At 37.7% G+C, this 17,500-nt stretch overlaps 2 protein-coding genes across 2 annotated transcripts in view; both read left to right on the forward strand.

Moving 5' to 3' along the window:
* Window positions 1-317, forward strand: part of znf423 (zinc finger protein 423) — a 148,972-nt gene extending 148,655 nt beyond the window's left edge. The window contains 1 exon segment of the mRNA XM_062420351.1: window positions 1-317. This exon segment is cut by the window's left edge and continues 652 nt beyond it. The gene's annotated coding sequence lies outside the window, so the exon portion shown is untranslated.
* A 4,284-nt stretch (window positions 318-4,601) lies between these two features.
* si:ch211-212o1.2 (uncharacterized protein LOC492735 homolog) overlaps window positions 4,602-17,500 on the forward strand; it is a 41,133-nt gene continuing 28,234 nt past the window's right edge. The window contains exon 1 of the mRNA XM_062421228.1: window positions 4,602-4,761. Within this exon, the coding sequence (XP_062277212.1) occupies window positions 4,602-4,761 (160 nt within the window). The remainder of the gene's footprint in view (window positions 4,762-17,500) is intronic.

Genomic DNA, 17,500 nt, shown 5'->3' on the forward strand with positions numbered 1-17,500 from the left:
TTGTGATTGTTTGTTTGCCAGTCGTAATATTCCTGAGTTTTTCCCCCCCGACTCTCCTTTTTATGATTATTGTTATATATATTTTTTTTCTTTTTTGTAATTACTATGAAAAAAGACATCAAACTAAATAAAGTGCAGAAAACCATACAGATGTTTCTTTTTTTTTCTCTTTTTTTTTTCTTGGATTGGGTTTTCCAGTCTCTATGGGGCCTATAATGGTTATTGTAAAAATGAATATCATCAATTTCAGTGCGTCTGGTCAATGACTGCTTTTTAAATGTGAATTAACCAGATTGCAATAATCTAGTACAGACAAAAAAAAGATAAAACAAATAAATAAATGACAAATAAAGAATTTCTGTGTGACGTGCATTTATTTGAAAAAGAAAGTATCTGTGAACTTGCATGCATATTTACTGATATGTCATCAATCCCTAATATTGCTAATGTTTAAATTTAATACTTAGGTCAGATGGGAACTGTAGAAGGTGTAATGAGAGAGATTCAAAGCTACGTGTGATGGTGAATTGAAGCATGAACATCCATAAGCTCACTTCAGATTTTAAAGGTAAGACAAGTCATACAGCAAATTATTCATACTGCACAAAAGCCTTTCAAATAGCTTAATATCAGATACTGAAAACACTGAGAAAGATGTAACTGAAGTTCCCAGCCTGTGGTTTCAGACCCTTCCAAGGGGTCACAAGATAATTTAAAGAAAGAAGGAAAATGTACAGTATATCTGCAACATGTTTGTCTTTTCTCAAATCTTTTTTTCCTGGTGAAACACATCTTCAGACAAACTGACTGACTGTGGGTGTATTATCAGGTAGTATTATCAAGCTGCCATCTTCCTTCACTGATTCCGACTGAGCCATCGCTGACTGTATATAAGACGGCACACACTGCACGTGAGAACCGAAGAGAAGCAAGTTCAGGCAGATTTAATTTAAGTCTCAACAAAATAACAATAAAAATTGTATTTCAGATTTCTCCATCTGCAAAGTTGAGACTGAAATCAGCTGAGCAACTGAAATCTAGAGCCACCATTGTTCCATCTCCACTGCTGCAAAACAGAAAAGAGACAGTATATCACCAGTCCTGGAATGTGCTGTCAGCTTGTGTGGTTCCTTCATAAGGTAACAGTGAGATTGATCACACTTTACCACAATACATTTTGAATATATACACTTATACAAAAAAAACACATGCTGCATAAAACAATAACATCTAATGTGTTTTTCGGGAGCCTATAATGTTCAAAAATGTATATCGATGCTGCAAATGACTGCTGGAGGGAAAATAACATTTAGAATGATAACAGATGTAAAGATATATGTGTAATACAGACTTCATTTAACCAGAGAAGTGTCTCATTTATATTTAAAATGTTTCACAAGCATACACAGATACACACACAGAACATATAGAGTTATATTATGACTCAGACGTACAATAAATCAGATTAAATATGCAGAAGATAATCAATCAAGGATCATAAACATTGATGAGATCTCAGGAATCATTTCAAATTGAAAAAAAACAGCAGTGTAACATTTCAAAATGAAATAAAATAGACAACTCTGGTAATAAATTAGAGTAATAAAAAAGTAATCATAGCTTAATCCAACCATGTAACACAGACTTAACAAAGATCGTCTCACCTTAAAATAATGAAGAGTGGATTTAAAAGAGCGATGAATGTGTGACTAAAACATATTATAGTAAGAGAGCAGCAAACATGAAGCTCTATATTCCTAATTAATTATGAATTTACACATTGTAGATATAAGTTCCAGGAGTGTAAACACTAAACAGTACTTCCTAGTGTTATTTTGGATACTTTGGATGAAATGTCCATATATGAAAGAAGAGAGCACAATGTCCTTATACTTGCAATACATTTGATCAAAGATATACAATGTCTCAATGTTTCAGTGTTGTATCTTTAATAAGATACACCACCTGAGGAATATAAGATCCAGATTAAATCAGATGTTTGATCTGATTTAATCCAGCAACTCCTTTCACAGCTGCTATCTGGAATTGTCAAGACTCCAGCAACAACTTTATTTAGAGCTTGTTGTTATGCCAACCACTCTTTTTTTATTTTGTATTGATTGTATTTTGGGTTATACCACCATGGTACAGTAATCCCTGAGAACAACATACTCTCTAAACAGAACTTTGATATTGAGCCATTCAGTAAAACCACAGTCTCAGTTTATGTTTAATCACATTTTTTGAATACTTGAATGCTCGCTATACATTTGTGGATCATTCCTACAGCATCCATGTGTTATGACTGCAAATGTGAATATAGGAAAGATAGTGTGATATTGATTTAAAAATATGTAAGTGTGACTGTTTCCAGCTGTATCCACATGTCAGCTGACTTCCTACAGCTACTGATGCTCTCCCTGCCAGGAGGCTGATGGGTGGTGTACTCACTCTCTGAAACCAGTCCAACCATTCTGTTGAATGTACCCGTTAGGAAAACACAAAATCTGCTTGTCTGCTAAACTTGCTTATGTATAAGTGGAACAATGATACTTTCCTGTGTAGGTTCACACACAGTGTTGTTATGAACTCACTGTACTGTATAATATAACAAGTGGACTTCTTTGGTTTTCTCAAAGTGGAATTTTGATTTTCATTAGCCAAGTAAAAGTTTAATAGGAATATTGTCTTTTTCCGATTAAGGGCAAAAACTGGAATATTCTGTGCGTCTTAAAGCACTCATAACTAAAATATGTGATGCTCTAATTTCCATGCACCAAAAATTATCTGTTTCCCAAATCCATACCATACTAATAAGCAGGGGCGGAGCAAGGGGGTGGCTTTTAGGGCTGTAGCCCAGAATGTTTTGTCAAAAGCCTCAAATGATTTTTTTTTGTTATTTAGTTTTTTGTTTGAATCTGGTTTAATGTACTTTTTCTGAACAGTTACTTCATCCAGCTACTGACTGAATCTGAAACTTCTGAAGACATTTAAGTTGGGGCAGTGTTACTGAGTGAAATGCAATTAAAAATGAGTTTCATTTTTTTTCTCTCTTTTTGATCAAATTCCTTATTATTTATTTATTTATTTCTATGTGTATTTTTTTTTTTTTGGGAAAATAGTTGATAAATCACTACAACTACTACTAATGTTTGCAAAAGTCCCTGGCTCTGGGTGTACTGGGAAGTCCAGGCTTCTCACAAAAGTTGCATACTTTTAAAATAAATATTGATGTAGCCTACACTACTTTCCTATAATACAATGCACAATGTGAAGGGGGAAGCTGGAGTTAGAATATATATTGAGTTTAACTGCTTTCGGATGCAAAATTGTTAATGTAAATGTGATTTCTGGGCATAATATATAGGCCTAATGTATTTCATCTAGGCCTAATATGCAGTGTTGGAGATACTTAACTACATGAAGTTGTTCTACAAAGCTTAACTACAATTTGCTGGTAGTTAAACTATATTCATATTTTGTGCTGTGTCAAGTATTTCAACTACTTTTTGGGTCATTTTTTGTAGTTTAACTCAATTTACAAACTACAATTTTGGTCAATAACATGAAATATTTTATATAAAAAAAGTTCTATATAATATACATTTAATTGTACCATTATTGTGTTCCAGAACTCTTGAAAAACTTGAAAAAAGGCATGAATCATGTCATGACATGCCAACATTGTTCAAGACACACCGATGTAAAATATGTCTGCCTCTTTGGGTTTTTTTATTACATTTTTTGTTGACTGATTTACATTTCTGATTTACATGTGGGTATTGGGGTAGGATTTTATTACCCAACATGTCTATGCTTTGTTTCTTTAAAAAAATAAAACTGAGTTGAGAGGCATATTTCTGCTGACTATATGTTTTGTAGGCTATTATATTTTGTTTCATATACACCACATGTTGATTTATTTAACGCTGAGTTAAATGAGTATAATGAGTATAAGTAGTTGCTAAAGCTACTTTTTTTAGCTGTAGTTTTACAAACTACATTTCTCCAGGGGTAGAAATGTAGTTTTACAAACTACTGCCAGGCTGAACTACATGTAGTTTTACAAGCTCTGCTTGCAAAGTAGCTTCCCCAACACTGCTAATATGAAATGAACACACAGTACACTTTTTAGGTACCACTTCCACTTTTTTTTTTATCAGGAGTGTAAATTGCGGACGGTCCCTGCTGCAGAGTGACAGCTGATCTGGACGCAGAAATAAAGTTAGTTAAGAAAAGCCGCGCAGTGTTTCAAACGGAGCGTCGCTGCACGTTTTTAAAACAGCTGGAGTCGGTGTGTCACGTTAACAGCTGACAGCTTCATGACCGGAGCTGCTGCCGTTAAAAACTCGTGAAATAGGTAGTGTGTGTGTGTGTTTGTGTGTGTGTGTCAGTCAGCGCAGCTCCGTCCGTGTGTTTCCGGGGTGGCAGGAGGCTTCTCCGGTAACGTTAACATCCCCACCAGCTCAGCATCACTTGGCTCAGCATCCAGAGACACTAAACCAAAGCAAAGCCGTTATTAACAGAGACATATATAATTGATGTCTTATAGCTGAAAGCCGACGCGGGGGGGGCAGCAGGGCGGGCAGCTGGCAGGAGTTATGGCGGCATCGCTTCTCTCCGAGACCGACATCAGGCACCGGTCCATGGCGGAGGAGGATCCGAACGGGAATGAGCACGGGGCGGCTGCTCGTAGCTCGGCGCCTCGCTGGGGACCGCAGCACGCCGGGGCCAGGCAGCTTGCGAGGCTCTACTCTCCCGGTGAGGACGGATACATTGTCGGTGTTTGGTGTTATTTCAGCTGTCACTCTCTCTGTTGTCGGGTAACCGGGTTAATAATGAGACATGGCAGTAGAAGTTAGAGGCCTCACCACAGTGCAACATGAGTGATGATGGATGGATGGTGGTGGTGGTGGTGGTGATGGTGATGATGATGATGATGTAGACACTCGTGTTTACAAACTCAGGGTCTATAGGCTGACTAAGCAGAGATGTGTCAGACTAATCACTACAACGCTTCTCATTATGGCTGTCATACACCTGCTGTGAGTTCATGCATTGACACTTTTCCATTATAAGTAAGATGCTTTGACTCTTATTTTTCATAGAATGGGATGAATTGGACCTCCACGCTAAATTGTACTGGGGGCCCCTGAATGTGAACCCTTTCAACCTCCTACAAACACACACACTACTATACCTCAGCACAAGAACCAACTAGGATAGATTGATCCATATAGGCCTACTTAGAAACCCCCATGAACTTGTAACTTCTGTCTCCTGGTCGGTAACATTTGTTGCAGGTCCTTTCACATCTCTCTCTCTCTCTCTCCTCTCATTTCCCATCATCTCTGTACTGGTGTTATCTAATAAAAGCCTAGAATGCACCAAAAGTATTGATTACATGTATATGTGAATGTTTAAATGAAGAAGTTGACTTGCTTCTATATTACAGAAGTCTTTCCTACACTTGTCTATTGATAATGATTTTCCACAGAACTCAGATTCTTATTTGATCATTTCACAGCAACGAAAACATTAGGAAATTACTTTTGTTTTGTCGTCTTTTTATCTAAATACATTTAAATCAATCTGCCAGATTTGAATACTTATTAATAAAGCCGATCCCGGTCAAATCTGCATGCGATGGGGCATCCTGGTGACCCCAAGTAGTGTTCTTCAGTCGTGCTCCTGGAGAGCTACTGCCCTGCATGTTTTAGGTATCTCTCCACTCTAACACACCTGATTCTAATTATTAGCTCGTTATCAAGCAGCTGAAGCTTGTCAAGGGCTTGATAATGAGTTAATAATTAGAATCAGGTGTGTTAGAGTGGAGAGATACCTAAAACATGCAGGGGCAGGGGAGCCCCAGGGTCCAGGATGGAAAAAACACTGGCCTATAGGGGTCCATCATGTTTGGCTATGGACCTCTCTGGCTTCAGCTGGGACAGGTCTCAGGTCCCAGAACAAAATCCATGTCTGTGACACAGACTACATCAGTAATCCCTAAATCCTGTCCTCGGGGTCCAGAGCGTTGCAGGTTTTCTTTATGGCCTGCTAGTTAAGATTCACCTGTCATCTCAGCCCAGATAAGTCTCTGATCAGGCGTCTATAATGAAAACTTCCTGGCACAATCAAAAAATAAGAAACAGACTCGACCTCGGAGACTGAATTTTTGAACCTGTGGTGCAACAAGCTACAAGTGGTTGTTGTTGTTGTTGTTGTTGGCAGAATTGCTTTGTCATTGCAACAACGTGTTTGGCTGTGTGTCATGACCCTGAGGCTTCAGGTAGCAGTGTGCAGCGCGCTCTTGTTAAACAAATGTAACTTTAATTTTCTCATCAGAGGCAACACTCCCTGCTCTCTTTTGTGTTTGTTTCCACTGCTCTGCCTTCTGTTCTGATCATAACAGCTGATATCCAGAACTGTGTGTGACCAAGCTCCTTCACCTGCTTAATAATCCAAAACAGTAAAATAAGACTTTTTATTTTTATTTTTTTTAAGCCGTTCCTCCATGGTTTATGTCGTACTTTCATCCCCCGTGCTGCTGTTTGAAATGACGGCTCCTCTCTGGTATTTCTGTCGTTTAGTTTCAATCGAACGCGGTTTCTGAAACTGAGTTAGGAGAGAACACAGTTTAATCAACGTGCTAACACCAATCATTATATCGCTGAAGATACGTTGATTTCGGTGTGTTGACGGGAGGCGAGCTGTGCCTCAGACCTTAGCGAAGAAAACCTGTCTTACCAGTTGTGCATCAAGCTGGACTGTGCCACATTTTGCCCGACCATCTGCCCTGCTTCGCACTTCACTGAGCATTTTAATTGCCTCTAGTCGGGCCGTGTTGGCCACTTGTTAGCTCTTCCCGAAATAGGAATGATGTTCGGAGAAAAAAGTGGGGTTTGCATCGCTATGACCGCATTATTGTCGAAGTTCACATGAGGGCAGATGTGTCACAAGGTTGGCGCTCCAATCCAAAGGCCTCAAAGCGCTATGAGTGAGGTCATGTTCGTAAACCTGTGACCATGGCAACACCTCGCTTCCACTCAGTGAACTGAAAAGGATCCTCTGACCTGACTGGTGACTGAAGACTTTTTATAACTATATTTTCCTTTAACATCTGTCAGCGTTCAGCTTATCAATATCCCTCCCCTCAGTGGAAGCTGATGAGACCAGTACGGTAGTCCTATTTTTAGTCACTGTTGAGTAAAGGAGTCACCTTCCCCGTTAATGGAATTGGATCTACGCTATTATTCAGTGCTATTACATTAGAGCGATAATAATCTCCACTCTGATCTTTGGTCTATTCTGCTGCCAGGCAACGCAAACATTACCCATGCATGTGAACGGACGAGCGCACACACACACACACACACAGACACACACATGCTTGCATACACATGGTTAATTCATGTGTTCAATTACAGTTGGTTACCAGGTATAATGACAGGAGGCAAGAGAGGTGGTAGACAAGAAATAGAGGTGTGGAGGTGTGCTGTAGTTCTTTTTTTTTTTTTTACATATCTTTGCAGAAACTGAGCATATTAACAGCATTATAAAATGATTGGTGTAGCAGCAATGTAATATAAAGACACACATTACTTTCAGTGAACTGGATTTGTTTTGGGATTAAGATCATAGAGTAGTTTTTAGTTTGGTTCAGTTTATTTGACAAAAAGCAGGGTCTGAAATAAACGCATGGCAAGTGTCAAAAGCAGGTAGATTTACCCGAGTAAATTAAAGCTATTCACACGGGATGGGAAAAAGTTTGCACCAAAATAGTGATGTATTTAAGTATATGACATGATGGCTTGGAGGAAATGACTCGTGTTTGTCTTTACAGTGCTGTAAAACTATATGTATGTGAAAAAAAGGCAATTTATTATTTAAGTCAGTAAAAATATGCTTGGCCGGTGGATTTGTTAATCTTCCAGACACCCTTGACAGGTGAGCCACAAACTTAATTTTAGACACTCTAGAGCCAGACCGATATATCAGTCAGCCGATATTGTCACATATATATTGGTATCAGTTTATATGTATATTTAATTCAAGTTTAATATATACTGTACGTACATATCGTTTTTTTTGTTTTATTATCGGCATATATATAGATATTGAATTTTTTTTACCCCCTAATGGATACAAAGTAAGCGAGGAAAAAGTGCATATCAATAAAAAAAGATATTACCAAGTAACACAACATATTGGATGAAAACAAAGGGGACGAGAAGCACAAAGTTTAGACTGATGAGCAGATTATGGGTGAGACAGAGGGGTCTGAAAGATGTGCTCAAAACAATCAAAATCAAATCAATCAATCAAAATGTATTTTATTGATAGTGAGATAGATAGAAGAATTTTGTCCGAATAAATTACTTTAGAAAAGATAGAGAAAAATAACAGCTTGGTTTATCTGGCAGTGATGTCATCTCTTCAGAACTTCATAGTACGGTTATCTTAATCAGAATTAACACACTATATTATTTATATTTATATTATATAAAATTATACGCTCATTTTTTCAAACTTTAGATGTGTGTGTGTGTGTGTCTCTGTGTGTGTGTAAGAAGAAGAGCTGATAGATCAACACATAGTCAACATACTAAAACAAGAAGGATGCTGATGAGACCTCAGGTTGCGTTTGCCAGCCTGTTGTTATTGAGTGTGGTGCTGATTGATAGTTAAGAGGATCACACATGCATTTGGGGTCCCGACACTTTATCCCCTTTCACTTAGTGGCCGCAGAGCTCACTTAGCAGACAAACTCTGGGTAAAAATAGCCTAGACGAGGCCGTGATGTGGGCAGTATTCTCACGCAGCAAAGACTCTGTTGCAATTGAATATGAATGTGTAAAAACATGAGATTAAAAGCAATAAAAATCTACAAGAAAGTGGATCAAAACTTCTTAAAGGGTCAGTTCACCCAAATCACAAAAAGCCTGTTTTTTCTCACTCATCCCTTTTTAGTATGGGGCCATGCAGATTTGTTTTGGTTTTATGTGTTGAGATTTGCAGATATCTCCCTTCTGCTGTCATCCCAACAGTTTACATCGGAGCTATCCATGTGAAATTTACTGAGGGTGTAAAACGTTTTAGTGACTTCTGATACCTGAATATTTGTGCCACCATCAACTTTTGATCTACTGAACAGCAGTATAGCATGAAACCAGCAGCAGGACTGTATATTACACTACTCACTCATAAAACCATTGCTCTATAGCACCACTAGTGGTCAAAACTCCACTAGATACCTTTAAGTTACGACAATTAGAAACTTGAATTGACTGACTAAAAACTTTAATAATGATAATAATAATATTAATAACTTCATTTGTATAGCATCTTTCATCCAAGAAGTGCAGCTCAGTGTTTTACAACAATAGAAATTACATACACACAGTGCTTTACAGTGAAAGGGCCTAAAAGGAGCATAAAACAATGTTAAAAACATTAAGTCTTCCAGCACTTTCCCCCCCCAGGAGGCCAGTACATGTGCATTACAGTGATAGAGTCGGGTTGAAATGATGGATGAATCCATCTTGACTTATGAATGGTCATACTTTGGCTATGTTTCTAAGGAAACAGAAATGATGTTTTTGTTACGAGTATATAACTGAGTTTAGAAGTCAAGGCTGTAAGCTTCTTCTCAATCTGTCTCAGTCTGTCGCCTGAAGATCACAATCTTCAACTAACAAGTCAACAACGCAGTTCATTAGAGCCTGACCGATATTATTAGCCAATATCGGCCTGTCACAGATATATCGTTATCGGTTTATGCCATCCGATATGTGGCCATATTATTATTTTTTTAGATATATAGATGTAGATATATAGGCTGCATTTTATGTATATGTGATCCTTTTTTTTTTTTTTTTTTTTAAGAATTCAAGTTTAATGTATACATATTAAATTCCAAGTGAAGTTTACTGTTTCAGTGTACTGATATCATTTTATTAAGATTACATTTATTCTTTAACTGTACAATATGACAGCCTCCATTACATATATTTGTTGAAAGTGTTCGGTAACCAAATTTGAGGGACCATTGTAATAAATGTGTGTTTATGATTATCGGCTGATATATCGATATCGGAATTATTTTGCTCCCTAATTTCGGTATCGGCATTGGACCCAAAAATCCAGTATCGGTCCCACAGTTCATTCAAATAGAACTTGTGTGTTGTGTTTTTTCGAGTGAAACTACCACGTTAACATATTTTGGGAATATTATGCATCACAGGAATCAGTATAAATGTCAATGAGATGGGGACAAAAAGTGTTTTAGTGGTGTGGCACATTTTTGCTACAAAACGAATTAAAGATAGTAGTTTATATCACTGAATGTAAACAACAGATTTTGTCTAGATTTTACAGAACAACTTCTGTTGAAGGATAATAGCAGCCGTTAACCACAATACAGTCAAATGTTATGCTGGATTCACTTTTTCAGTGGAGATAAAGACCATCGGCTGCCTTTTTTTTTCGTAGACAGAAAAACATAGTAGTCAGTGGCTTTTCTAGCTGTAATCATAGAAAATAACATGGTTGTGTGTGAAGTTTAGTGTCTTCACCAGGTAAATTTCAAATGACTTATAAGCTGTCCCTCATTTCAGCAGAAAGGACACAGCAGGCTGCAAGTGGAAGATACGCTCAGCAACGCTAACAATGCCGCCAAGCCATTTTATGAAAACTTAAAAGCCAAAATGTTTCCCCACATGCTGACAAGTGTCTGTTAAAGAAAAATAAACAGCTGAAATTCAAAATGTCAGAGTGTCCATTTAAGGGAGCGCCACGCTGTCATGTGCTTAGTTGTTTGGGTCCGGTTCAATGCTGGTAGGAGGTAAATCTAAATAGCAGTTTGGCTTGTTAGAGTTTGGAGAAGTTAGATGAGGCGTTGGCGATGCTCCATAGAGCCAAACATGGGCTCATTACAGCAAAGCAAGGATGGACAAACAGCTGGATACATCTCCCTCTCCCTCTGTTTCTGCGTCTCTCCATTTCTCTCACCAACTCTCTATTCATCCCCTCGTCTCTCCTCGGTCCTCCCATATGTCTGAAGTGTCACGGTCCACTGACTTTTTCTCCACTCCTCTCTCCTCCTCTCCTCTTCTTTCCTTTCCTCTCCTCTCCTTTCATGTAGTCTCACATTGTTTCCCTTCTTCTTTCTGTATTTTGCAAGACATCTTGAGTCACAGGAGCAACACGTTTGTCTGCATGCATCTTTTAGAGTATTTAGAGTAAAGCTCTGATGTGTGTGGCCTATTTCAGAATTGCGGACATTTAAAAAAAAAAAAAAAATTGCAATTGATTGTTACGTTAAACTTTTATATTCTCATAGAACACACTTTGATTTTAACATTTTCAGTATTTTCTAAAAATAGATTTGTAACCTCTAAAATATGAAAATCAATGTGCTAACTGAAAAATCTGTCGACTCTGTGTAGTACATTTTCCGAAGTGCAGTCTACCCCTGAAATGTTCATGAACATTTCCTGCATGGGGTCATGTGTGAATGGGAACAAGGAAAATCTGTATGGCCTGTATTTCCCACCTTAAGACCTAGAAACATCTGCCTGTACAGCTGTGTTGTGAATGGAAGCAGTAACATCGAAAGAACCAGGTATAAAAGTTTACGTCAGCCTGATGAAAGATGCTTTCATGTAGAGCGAACGCACCAATCACAAGCCACCAATCACTAGATTCCACTGATGACGCATATGAATCCAAAACTTGTTATTGGTTGCCTTGCCGGTGCTTTTGTGTTTCCCAGTATGACATTTCAACTGGAACGTCCCCTGAAGTCAGATTTCCGATTCAGAAAGTTGGACGAACCTCACGAGCCCAGACCTCAAAATCCAAGATGGTAGCCCCGTGCATCAAGAGTGTAAAAGTTGTAGTAACATCCTGTTTATCAGCAGTTTTGTCATATTTGTGTCTCATTAAATCAGTCGTACACACAGCACTGTCCAACTTCTATCTGTGGATGTGTTGCTACGCTGCAAAATACAGCAAAATGCGTTTTCATCAACAGGTACTGCTATTAATGGCTAACCTTGTACTGGTTTACGGACTTCTAAATTGGAATGATACAAAATCGGGTGTGACGTCATTCCCGGCTTCCCAACTTCAGACGTAAATGGAACGAAGCAATACACCTGGCATTGCCTCATCTTCTTCTTCTGTAGAGTTTTATGGCACTTGGCATCCGTAAGTGTTGCAGTACCGCCATCTGCTGGACTGTCTATTGCCCCATCTATTCTATTCTGGCATTGTTACGTGTAAAAAAGGTGCGAGATGGAAATGTTCCTGGATGTAGCTGCATTTGTGAATAATGCCTGAAAGGTTATCCCTGTAGTTTACACTGAACTATGTGTGAAAGACGATTTATAGACAAGTTTGATCTAATGTATACAGTCAACACATGTAATACAGCTTAAACCTTTGTCTTCCTTTTTGTTTCTACTTTTATTAATTTAACTTTAAGTCTAATAAAATAGATACTTCTACTATAGCTTCTGATCAATTTATTAACAAAGCAAAACTTTATGGAGGCGCATTATCAAAGGAACCACCAGGCATCTTCTGTACAGATTTGTTCACAGCTTCCTCTTCAATGTAGAACAGCTGTATGTAGGTCTGGGCATTCAGTAGACAGTCACACAATTGCTCATCATTTGGAATGTCTTTTCCTTCACTGACCAATCTATCTGCTGTTCTTTCTAAAACCCCACCCACTCCATCTGGACCATCTTTTCCATGGCTTGCTTAAGGCACTTCTTCTACATTTCTGTGCTTGACAAAGTTGCCCTTCTGGTAGTATTGGGTGCAGGTTCCATCACTAAAAAAATAGACCAAAGTTACTGATGGGTTTTCACATTATTGATCACAGGGGACAGGTGGGTCTATGTCCTTTGATGCTGACCTGGTGGTGAAGCACACATTTTTGCTAAGATAGTCACTAAAATGAGAGTAGCCGGTCCACCTTGAAGGAGTCCACTTTAAGTGAGCCTGGTTAGGTTAGGGTAACCCATTGTCGTCATCTTTGGAGCTAACCTCCTACACCTCAGCTGGTTGATAAGCAGGACACAGGAACTTGGCTTGGGTCTTGAGGAGTTGTAGCATGCATTCACCAACTAATAGCCTCGATGCTACTCACACTGATTACTCATACTTGTGGTCCTACCTTTGCTGTCTTTCACTCAGATCGGCTACTTTGCTTTGCTGCCCTACATTTCTCATTTTTTGCCAGCAGTTTCTTATCTTTTTACACATTTTCTGTCCTCCTTATAGGGTCGACATCTTGCAGTGCCCCTGTTTTAACAATGCCCTTTTGCTGATGACTGCTTCATCTACCTAGAACAGAAATGATTCAGTTTCTTTAATAAATCTACCCTAACCCTAAGTGGGATTGGTCAAATTTGACTCTGTTATTCATCATCAACCATTAACAGAGTTCTCAGTAACAGAGGTGATGTTTTCTACCATTTCGTGCCTTCACTCCATGTGCTAACCTCAAACCAGATACCACACAGCATGCCTAAAAAAAATAGAATTTTCATTATATTATCATATTTTAAAGAACTGAATGAGAGATTCACTTCAGTATCACAGTGACAGATGTGACAAATAATGAATCTACTGTTATTGTATCCTCAACATTTTGTGCAAAATAATGAGAGAAGAAACTTGACATACCTCACTGCCTTCCAGATGGTTACTGCCAGAGGAAGTGACATCACTGGGTGCAAGTCACATGCTTTTATATGAGCTGAGATTTTTATGCTGTTTTATAAGTGAGGCAACAGTTGAGCAGAACATTCATTGTTCATCATTCATGTTAATTCAAGCTGAAAGTTTGAAATAAAAGCTGAAGACAGTCAATAATGGTTGGTGTGGGAGTCATTTAGTTAATATTTTATGTATAAATTGTGCCTAAAACATACATCAAGCATTATTATTAGTGACAGTTTAATATAATTAATTAGTATTTTTAGCCAAAACTAATTCAATAAAGAAAAATAACAAAAGGTTTATGCAATAAATGTCAACACAATTCTAGAAGTATCTATGTGTTGCGTGTGCGTGTGTGTGTGTGTGTGTGTGTGTGTGTGTGTGTGTGTGTGTGTGTGTGTGTGTGTGTGATCTCGAGTTACCCTCAAGGATCTATGTCAGTGCCTGTAAGTGATACTGATCTTCATCCTCGTTCGCGTGTCATCGTGCTCCTATTAAACACACATGAAGTCAGGTTGAACCACAGGAACTTCATCAAAAACTCTACTTACTGCAATAAAGATATGATGAATTAGATTGAAATCAATCAGACTTTTGATAAATAAACTGAGTTGTGTAGCAAAGAGATTAATAGCCCTACTGATGACATATATTAGCCAATATTAGCTCACTGCAGACATATCAGTACCTGAAAATATGCAGATAATGTGATAATTGAATAATTTCTAAATTGAATGCAATTTGTAAGCCATTGGTCACAATTCTCTAAAATCAAATTAAATGTATGCATGTTAAAGTCAGGTGATGTAGATTTTGGTGAGCAGCAACATCAAGAATCATAAGGTAAACAATATCTGTCTGAAGTTTAATAACGTTAGCTAACATAACACGTAGCATGTAAGGCTGTAGCAGCAAAAGCCCAGTAATGATCTGAGGAAGGGTATGTTTTATTGCTTATTTTAATTATTATATTGCAATTTTTTTTGTAATTCTCTCAATTTGTATAATTTTTTCACTCTTAAAATATCATTAGCTTCAGAAATCCAGTATCTGTCGACCTGTAGTTGGTTGTACTCTCAAGTGAGAATTAGCAATTCCTATGAACATCTTATTTTATATTTTTATGTTCAATAATAAAATTATTTATCATGATTGCCCAACTGTAAGACGTACAGTTTAGAAATCAATAAATAAGCAATAAGAACTAAGTAATAGCAATAAAAATATGAGAATGAATAATCTGTCTTGTATTGACTTAAAACCGTTTTCCTCCTTTGAGGCACTTCCATTTCCAATTATTCTTTTGGCTTTATAACACACATTTTCAGATCTCCTATCAATAATCCTACTGAGATATGACAGGTTTTTAATTTAAGGTGTTTTTAATATTCACGTCTGCTGTACCTCTAACAGTGTAAGTGCTGAATTTTCTCCCTGATTGATTCTTTTAATTTATCTCTCTCACCCCTGTCATCCCTTTCATTGCCAAAGCCGTACTCTTGATCTTGATGTGTCGTATGGTCTTAAATTATCTGACTTGGTTTTTACCTCTTTATTTAAGCTGCTCATGTACACAGATACGGTCTAGAGTTTTTAATTCTACCTCTGCCAATATTTTTAATAAAGCCTTTAACACTATCCCCTGTGAGATAGAGCCAGTGGATGAGCATCTAATTCATTTTAATATCTGCAATTGCATCCTTGATGTAATTGCACCATTTAAAATATAACTAAACACATGTCCCAGCTCAGGATGAATGAACACATTTGTGCTTTAAAACGTAAATGTCGTGGAAAGCTTCGAAGCTTAACTGGGCCACCATGAGGACCTTAAAGTCTCTGATGACGCTCTTTAATGCTGACATTAAAAACTCCAGGTACATTTTACCCATCCCAGTACAGTGTTTGACACAGATGATAACACCTTCTTCTTGTCCCATTCAGAGCCATGGGTGGGTTTCAGTGGTGCTGCCTTTGAATAGTTTAAGTCATACCTTACACACTGAACTTTCTGATTGGGTATTGCTGAGTCTAGGTTTTTCACCTTTAGGCTGCGTTGTGGGGTTCCTGAGGGTTCAGTGCTAGGCCCGATTCTGTTCACCATTTACAACCAGCCTTTGGGACATCTCATTATATCACACAACAACAGTTTCCATTTGTACACAGACGATACCCTGATTTACCTCAGCTTTGACCCGAATAACTCCAATGACAATGTTTTTTGCTGATAAACTGTGTTGAGAACATTCATACATGGATAGATCAACATTTCCTTCAACTCAACTAAAAAACAGATTGAGATACTTCTATTTGCTACTGACTCCTCCAACACTCAAATACAAACATACTAGCTTCATACTCTCAGCTTATTAGTGTAGAAACATTGGTGTTTTAATTGATGGCAACCTCACTTTGAACTGCCACATCAAATATTTCATGCGTTCATGCTTTTTTCAACTTGGAAAATCACTCAAATGAATCCATTTCTGTCTACCAGAAGCCAGATGATTACAAATCACGTTTCTCCATCTGCAGAAAAGATTCTCTCTCCTTAGAAAGCAAAAGCACATCATGCCTATCCTTTCTTCTTTGCACACACTGCCTACCTGTTAGTTTGAGACTTTATTTTAAAATTTTACTTCTTGCTTTTAAAGCCTGAATTTTTTGGCCCCAAACTATATTTCTGACCTTTTAACTCCCCGTGTGCCATAACGTGCCTTCAGGTCCTCAAATGCTGCTCTCCTGGTGATTCCTAAATCCAGACTAAAAGAACAAAGGTGACAGAGTGTTTGCCATTAGGGGACCAAGACTTTGAAACAACCTTCCAGAGGAGATCAGGGTGGCTAACTCTATCTCTTCATTTAAGTCTCTGCTTAAAAGTCACTTTTATACTTTTATATACTATCTTTTTTCTATAGTCTAATCCTACCATCTTACATGTCACACACAAATTGTTGTGTTATTTGAATTTTTACTATTACATTTATTTAACTTTTATGTTTTATTGGAAATAAAAATCTCAAAAATGTTGTGATTGAGGAAATTAAGACAATCTTGTAACATCAGTAATAACAACTTGCCTCAAGACTCATTGGTGTGCTTGTGTTGTGTCTGTGATGAAACACAGACAACAAATCTATCATTTCATATCAGTTCAAAATTCAACAGGACAGAACAGGATGGTCTATTGAACACACCTTTAGCTTATTTTGATCTGATCAATGCAAAATCATCCAGATAACATTTAAGAAAATAGTCTGAATTAATATAAAGGTGCAGTAATAGTTAAATTATGTTTCTTGTGAGGTGTATTACCTGTTTTGAAGCACTATGTTTATGCATATAGAAACGATCCATACAGTCATCCATTCATCTAGTCAGTCAGCCTGTCTCAGCTGAATTTTGCATCAGTGGTTCATCGACTTTAATGTTTTTTTCTTACCATAGCTGAGGTTGCCAAAAGCATTTTTTCCCCATAGGTCATAGCTCGGTTACCTTAACAACAGAAACATCATCATCAAGGTTGGTCGAATTTGGAAATGTGGACAAAGGGAGAAGGGCATCATCATTTCTAAAAGTCAAAACCTTCTCATCTACATTTCCTGATGTCATGTGAAGCCTAAACAGTAATTAACTATGATATCACTGTAAGTTTATATTAAATCACAGGAGGCGCAGTATTAAAGATGAACTGTGTGTCAATGTAACATGTTAAATTAAATATTGTGGTGCTGCAGACTGAAAAAAATCTATATAAGTTAAGTTT

Source organism: Scomber scombrus, chromosome 6 (assembly GCF_963691925.1).
Source record: "Scomber scombrus chromosome 6, fScoSco1.1, whole genome shotgun sequence".
Taxonomy (NCBI): Eukaryota; Metazoa; Chordata; class Actinopteri; order Scombriformes; family Scombridae; genus Scomber; species Scomber scombrus.